At 35.7% G+C, this 8,614-nt stretch overlaps 1 protein-coding gene across 1 annotated transcript; it reads right to left on the bottom strand.

The window, feature by feature from the left end:
- Positions 1-1,358: 1,358 nt before the first annotated feature.
- LOC145139305 (uncharacterized) lies at positions 1,359-2,365 on the bottom strand. Its single transcript, XM_079073176.1, has 2 exons — positions 1,709-2,365; positions 1,359-1,565 (listed from the first exon to the last, which is right to left on the bottom strand). The coding sequence occupies exons 1-2, from the start codon at positions 2,363-2,365 to the stop codon at positions 1,359-1,361; spliced, it is 864 nt and encodes a 287-aa protein (XP_078929302.1).
- Between the last annotated feature and the right edge of the window lie 6,249 nt (positions 2,366-8,614).

Raw genomic sequence — 8,614 nt, 5'->3', positions numbered from 1 at the left:
CATCTTTTCCTTAACATTTTATAGGGAGTGGTAGCATCCCTAACATTCCTTATTTTTTTTATAATTTTTTTACCAAAATTAAATAAATTATATTTTTTAATACACAAACATTTAATATTAAACAAATTATATTTTTATAAAACATAAAAATTTAATATTAAATAAAAAGGTTTCTATTTTTGATTTGAAACTTTGGGGACCAAATGTGTAACTTTTTTATTTCTTCCTCAATAATTCTCTGTTACTTCACCAATTTGTTGATTTGAAAAAAAAAAGAAAAAGAGAAAAAAACACAAAAGGAAAAGAGCCGATCAAATCTATCTTTTCTTCTCCAACTTCTCTTTCCTCTCGCTAACAAAATAGCGATCTTAGCATGGCGAGTCTTGTGACAAAACTAAAAGGTGGTTCTGGCGAACTGCTGGCCTCTCTTGGCGAGCTGGAGGCGAGGGCCACTCCCTCCAGCCTTGTAAAATATTAATATAAACTTCAAATATAATATTACTAACTCAATTCAAACCAATTATGAGTTTATGACCCATTACAAAGAACCGGATCCACTAAATTTATTACGTTTGACCCATTTTAATTTTGTTATATAACAAAATTCATGATTTATATGGGGGCGACACGCATGCAGCATGTGATGGCAGCTCTCTTGTTTGACATGGAATTCACCATATCCAAAACATGATGTTTCGTCTTCTGCCGCCCACTAATAATGACACGTGTCGTTGCCTCTCAATTTTGATCTCATGTGGTTTTTACTAAGGGGTATGTCATATCAAACCTATAAAAAAATTGATGCCACTTCATCGTTATGTCAGCTCCACCACCAACCTACTATCAACCCAATAACTTTTGAAAATGGTCACCATTCCACATTGTTTTTTTATTTTTTTAACATTAGAATAATTTAAAAAATAATTATTAAACAAAATATTAATTACAAACATTTGACATTAATTTAAAAAACAGAAATTTAAAATCTACATTACTTAAAAAAACATAATCATTTAAAACCTAAATTACTAAAAAAAACATAAAAAATATTACTCGTCCTCCTCCTCGTCGTCGTCATTGCCACCATGTTGCTGGAATTGCCTTTGGCATATATGTTCGGTCAAATCATAACGTAAATTGTGATGTGTTTCAGTGTTTTGTATTTCCAAAAGTCGTGTGAAGTATGCAGGGCTGCCGACTTGTATTACTGCAGGTGAGTTAAGAATATCTTCCGGATTATACATACAAATAGCCCTACCCTCTTCTTCAATTATCATGTTATGTAAAATAACACAAGCAGTCAACACCTTCGTCAATTTCGCCCTATCCCATGACCGTGTCGAATGTTTGATAATGTGTCACTTTTGTTTGAGGACCCCAAACGCCCGTTCCACATCTTTCATTGCCGATTCTTGTGCTAACGTGAACAATTTTTGTTTTTCATCGGTCGTAAATGAGTACGACTTGACAAACATAGCGTGCTCTGGATATATCTCATCACTAAGGTAATACCCATAATTATATTGATGTTCATTCACAACGAACGACATGTTTGGTGCTTTACCCTGCAAAATATCATTAAATATCAGAGAGGCTCAAAGCACATTCAGGTCGTTGTTTGACCCCACCATACCAAAGAATGCATGCCAAAACCATAGGTCATGTGAAGCAACGACCTCTAGTATAATAGTCGGCACGCCATGATCACCTCGTGTGAATTGACCTCGACATGCATTGAGACAATTTGCCTACTCCAATGTGTACAATCAATGATGCCAAGCATTCCTGGTAAGCCACACTTAGCTTCATGTGCGGCATACAATTGTTCGATATCATTTCTAGTTGGATGTCGCAAGTATATGTCATCATAAAGCTCTATGACATACTCACAAAAAAGATAAGCACATTCTCTCCCAGTCCTCTCAGAAATTTTCAGATACTCATCTGACGCGTCTGCGGCTATGCCGTATGCCAATTGTCTAAGGGCTACTGTGTATTTTTGTATTGTACTAAAACCACGTTTACCTCTTGCATCCCATCTCAATTGGAAAAACTCATAATTGTTTTCCAAATCTCTAGCTATACGTAAAAATAAATTTCTACTAATACGGAATCGGTCTTCAAATTTTGATAGGTCGTACAAACTATCAGGGGAAAAGTAATGACGTACCAAAAGCTCGTGTGCCGCCATACGATCCCGATTTATCGAAATTCTATGCTTCCTGTCAGTATTTGAACTTTCGCCTCTTTGTAGCACCCTATTGCGTGCGATGAACAACAACGTGTACAACACCAAGTCATCTTCATCAGAGCTACCATCATCATCAGATGAAGAAGAAGAAATCGAATCTGCAAAATTATTCATATCTATATTTGAAAGTGTGTTTGAAAGAGGGAATAGAAATATGTTTGTAATGTGAATGGAAATGTGTTTGTTTATATTGTGTATGTATTTATATATGTGTGTTAAGTTTTGTTTTATTTTTTTACGTTGGTAACGGTCAAAGGAAGAAAAAAGCAACGGTAAAAAATGCTTAACCAATCAAGTCGTTCGTCTTCGTCCTTAGCTGGACCCACGCCACAAGGCACCTACGCACACCTGCGGCGGTGTGCACGCGTAGGTGGCCTTGCCACATAGGCATTACGCGTAGCCAAGTCCAACCCATACCGCAAAGCCTTAATGTCATAAAAACCTGTTGGTTTGCAGGAAATTGTTGGTTTAACCATAGTAGGTTTTTATGTTCATTTATGCCTTAAATTTTGGTAGATTTTGTCATTTAAACCCTTTTATTTGGTTAATTTCATAAAAACCCCTAAGTTTGTAGGATATTGTTGGGTTTACCCAAAATGGTTTTTTATGTCCATTTATGCCTCAAATTTTGATAGATTTTGCCATTTACCCTTTTATCCGGTTTGCGGGGTCTCAACAAGTCACCAGGCCCACTGAAATGCTTACTAAGCAGTATATTGTTTGGAAATATCACTTTAAACACCTCATTAAATCCAGCCTAGACATCACTCCCGTAAGTAGATCAATTATTATAACGACTTGGAATTATTGATAAATCTTAATTATAGGTTCCTAGTAACGACTTATAACACTGATTATAACTTACGCGGAAGCAGAGTAAGTGTAGCTCACTTACATAGTACTATTGATGAGAATCGGGATCTAAGCTGGCAGAATACTGACTCGGGATCTCCCACTCAAAGGCTACTACTCAGTTGAGTATTCAGGGGTGTCATAGGGCTTCACCACAGAATAAAAACGAAGGAAAAGGGCTAAAAAGGTAACATTGCTCGAGAGAGAAGGTGTGTAAGGGTGTGGAGGTGAAAGCATATACGAAGCGGAGTATTTATAGGCGAAAAAATATACGCGCCACACACCCTGGTCTTGCATGCCGCATACTAGGCTGACGTGGCTCCATCCAAGAGTTGACACATGTCCTATAACGGGTGGGGTTGCGTGGCTGCTGCGCGTCGTTTTTTTTTATTTTAAAAATTGTGTAACTTCTTCATACGAACTCCGATTTTGACGTACTTTATATCCTTGGAAAGTTCTCGACGAGATCTACAACTTTCCTTTAGACTCCATCACCTAATTCTGAATTTATTTTTCATCTCTATTTTTATAAAATTAAATGATTTTGCTAAAATCATAACTTTCTCGTACGGAGTCTGATTTTGGTGTTCCTTTTACCAAAATTCTTATCTTAAAAAGTACTATGACTTTCATTTTGGTGGTTTTACTCAAAAGTCAATCACTCTCTTCATACTTTTTTACATCACACATTCCTTGTGCGCGTTTGACTTTTATATCTTATAATAATCATATCTAATGATTTCTACGAAATTTATATTTTCAGGATCGGGACGACGTGTACTTTCAAATATATATATATATATATATATATATATATATATATATATATATATAATATGTTTTGGTGCACTTGTTTTTCGATTTACAGACGATTCGGCTGATTTTTCCTATTTTCCCTTAATACGAAACAACTATTATATAGTCTATAGCGCACACGACTATAGATTATCCTATTCAGGAATTTAATTATAATAATTAGTGCTTATGTGTATCTTGAATTTGCAGGCATTACAAAAGGTATGAACTTTATACATTCTAGAGATGAACAATGAGGTGTAGATTCTGGATCCAAGAGCTTGAATGCACCACTACTTCTCCAATGATCTTCCTTCACCATCAAGAAAACCAAAAATCACTCAAAAGCTTCAAAACTCACACTCAAGGGTTAGGGTTTCGATATCAAGGCTAAGAGGGATAGAGGTTGGTCATAAGAAGGTCCAAGTGGAATAGGATGCTTAAATAGGGGACACAACCCTAAAAATTTAAGGTTTTGGGAACAACATGAGTACGCCCATCGTACTCAATGTGTACGCCAACGTACACAACAAAAGTTGCGATCTTTTAATGACTTACGCCCGACGTACACTTCATGTACGCCCAACGTAAGGATCTATTTTGCAAAATAATTTCATTTTTTGGTTGAAAGTGGAAATACCTGGAAACGGGTGTTATAATAATACAACAAAAGAAGGCTATTCTATTGGTTAGGCGTGTGACTCGTGAATGGAGGGTCTCGTGTTTGAGGCTAGCAATTTGTGTTTTTTCGAAAACTTAGGGTGTGTTTGGGATTAGTTTTATAAAAATTATTGGCTTTTTAAAAATCTTAAAAGTAAAATAAACAGTAGGCATTTTTTAAAATAGTGTTTTTATTAGTTTGTTAAAAGAGATTTAAAAAAAACATATAAAACTTGATTTTTTTTAATTTCTTTAGACTTTTAACCACAGTAGCTTTAAATATGAAATTTTAAGTCAAATTTTTTTTAACTTATTGATTTTTAGCTTTTATCATCGATCTAAACATCAAAAAAAATCTCCAACACCCCTTATTGATTTTCATTGTTACAATCCCAAATCCATTATTTTTTCTTTCGATCATTATTTTGGAGTATTATTTATTGAATTAAAATCTTATTATTTGATAAATATTGGCATGTCTAAAAAAGAAATATATTTAAAAAAATGTTATTACAAACATTGTAATTAACATAATTGGTTAACGAGATACATTTGTGATGTAACCAAAATGGACATGTAGTATGTTTTTTTTAGGATTACGTTCTTAGAAAACTTGTGGTTAGAATATAAAGGCAGTTAACAACAAAGCTTCGATTTGGACTTAGTGATCGTGGAATAAGTTTTTCGTGTGTTATGGTTTTTTGCACACAAATTTTTATAGTGCGAAATGATTATATGTAGTTTCCTAATTATTTGTTGATAGCATGCTTTATCATAAATTGAGTTGCGTGCAAATGTTATTGTATTTGTTTAACTATTATGTGATTTCTTGGGATGACACATTTAGTATATATGGGGCATTTTATAGTTGTGAGCATGATGGACGTATGAGGATGAGAATTGAGAACTTTACTCACTTCTATGAATATTTAAAATAGTTGAGCACAATAGACAGGTTGTGCCAAGGGCAACGGAAAAGAACTTTGGTTATTCATCTAAATATTTAAAACACTTGAGCACAATGGAAAAATTGTACCAAGGGCTAAGGAAAATGAGTTGTTGGTTCTTTCTCTTAATATTTTGATATTCCCTTAAATTGTGTCATTGGATGATATGTATTAACATATATTTGTATCAGAAATATATATGATAAAATTATATTTTTTTTAAAGTGATAGACATATATGTGCAACAAGAACTAACTAAACCATAGACTTACCTAGTTAGAAATTTAAATGTGAGCAACCCAAAGAATTTTATTACAAGTGATAATGGAAAAGAGAAAAGAGAAGACTTAGTCAAGAAGATGACAAAGGACTTCCGCTAAGATGTAACATCCAAAAATATTCACTTGAAGACCTTACTTTACTTTTATTGCTTATGATATAGTTATATAATAATAAGATTAGAACTGATATTAAGAGATGTTTAATTATTATTTTGTTATCCAGTATCATGAAAGTTAAGGTGTTACATCTTAGGGACCTTACAAAGATTCTGAAAAACAGTTATAATTTCCAAACAACCACAAATGAATTCTCAAAAATTATAATTGTCATTCTTATCTGAGTATAAATTGAGGCTATATTATGGGTTTTTTAAAGTAATTAATTTGATAAAATTCATAATCCGAGTCTGATTATTTCTTTTCTTCTTGTGACGGATAAAAATAATTGTTTTGTGATTAAATTATTTGTAGAATCCAATCATACTGTGAAGATATTTTTCAAAGAAAATGATTACATGGTTTGATCACAATCCAAACTGTTAGGAAGACATGCGATATTTGTCAATACTCAGAACAAACCTGATGCCACTTGCCAAGTTCTGATGACCTTTGTTAGGAAGTAATGCGGATAACAAGAAAAACTATAAGAACACAAGACACAATATTTACATGTGCGGTCAAGGTGACCTACGTCCACGGGCAGGAGGGGAGTATTCTTTATTTCAGAGCTCTCAAACAGAGGTTATAAGTACAATTTTCACAGAGATTCTCCTAACACTCTAGAATTAAAGATACAAGACACACCAAATGACTCTGCATTCATCCATATTTATACTTGAGGGATCAGACCTAAAACCATAATGGGCCCATTAGCCCATAGGCCCATGAAAGGTGTCAACCAATCACAATGCGCCATGCATCATCTTCTAGAACATTCATCCTTGCATGAGCATCAACAACACACATTATGGAGCATCATGATCCATAGTGGCATATCATGATACAAGAGTGGCATATCAGGATCATCATGGCATATCAACCATCATGGTGGCACATCAAGTAATAATCCTTGAGCATCTTCAACTTCTGAGCTTCCTTGAACAATCTTGAGCATCATAGGGGACTTCATAACATAGGGCTCATCCAGGGATACCTTGGCATATCAAGGAACCAGGCTGCAAATCCTTGCATCAAGATGGTACATCAGGCATGAGGACGGCACATCTTGATCAAGGGATATCACATCCTCTCCAAGGTTAGCATATCTAGACATCCACTCCACAATGGCGCATCCACCTCATGAATGGAATATCCTGTCACTTTATGGCATATCATGTCACTTGGTGTCAAATCCTGTCACTTGATGGCATATCAAGTCACTTCATGGCATATCAAGCCACTTCATGACATATCGAGTCACTTCGTGGCATATCAAGTTCCAATAGTGGCACAACTTGACTTCTAAGTGGTTCATCCAAGAATGGGATACTCCATTCAACTTCCAGGTTCCCTATACCTCCTTTTAGAAGATCTGTTCCTTTGTCATTTGATTCGTTCCTTTGTTAGGAGATCCGTTCCTTTCTCAGATGATCTGTTCCTTTGTTACATGCTCCATGAACCCCAAGTGTTCCATTGAGTTTCAAGTGCTCCATTGAACTCAAATGCTCCATATGAATGCTCCAAATGCTCGATTCACATTTAACAATCTACACCTTCACTTGAGCATCCTCTAAACTCCACCTCAAAAAAGAACTTCCTCTCTCTTCCTGCCATAAAGTCCCGAATGGTCTTACCTTCTGCGAACATCCACCAAGTCCAAGCAAAGCTTGAACTTCTCTCTGGGAAACTACCTTGTCTCTATGTATTCCAATCTCTCCTTGGTATTAGATTTTTGAATGCATAACCTGTCATAGAGCATGATAGGTTTCTCTACCTTCAAGAGAAAACTTTGAACGAGACCAACCGCCAATGATCTTCTTATTTTCAGATCACTTTCATGCTCCAAGTCTATCAATCCAACCAAGTCCGTATGTCATGCATTAGCACCATACACCAGAAAAACATCAAGCATTCCTTTCAAGTGTTGGAAGATCCACTTGACTACTTCCTAATGAGATTTTCTCCGAGTACCTCGAACCACCAATGAAACATCTCAAAAATACGTTCCAAAAATTTCATTTTTGTTTTATATATAAATTAAATTATAGTAACTCAAATCATCTCAGAAAACATAAGTGATAATATCTCAAACCATCATATCAAAAACACTGTATCAAGATCACATGTCCAAATATCAGAGTAAATCAGTGTAAATCATCCCAGGGTAAACACTGTGGCGTGTGCAATGCAGTCATCCCGAGCTCTTCCCCTTACTAGCGGAAGTACTTGAAACCAAAACTGAAAACTGTAAGCACGAATCTTAGTGAGTCTCCCCAAACTACCACATACCATACACATAATCACATAATCGCATACATTGGACCCCTGCCCTGCTACATCGGTCCCCGCCCAACATCAGACCGCATCTGGCATCGGGCCCCGCCCGACATCGAGCAAAGCTCGACATACATATGAGCATAACTATTAATACACATAACATAGCATAACCACTTAACTATAGACCTATAGACATTCCTCGGGCCCAGCCCGGCATCGGACTGAAATCCGAAAACATACAAACATTCCTCGGGAACCGCCCCGGCATCGAACCGTTGTCCGGAAACACACAACTACATCTACATGCAAGAATCACAAAGACATTAAGCATGCTAACATCCTTAGGGTACCGTCCTGGCATCGGATCGAAATCCGGAAAAGCATATAAACCT

The sequence above is a fragment of the Lactuca virosa genome, chromosome 9 (assembly GCF_052849685.1).
Source record: "Lactuca virosa cultivar CGN04683 chromosome 9, Lactuca_virosa_CGN04683_v6, whole genome shotgun sequence".
NCBI lineage: Eukaryota > Viridiplantae > Streptophyta > Magnoliopsida > Asterales > Asteraceae > Lactuca > Lactuca virosa.
Note: the sequence above shows the minus strand (reverse complement) of the source record. Positions and strands in the feature narration are given on the sequence as shown.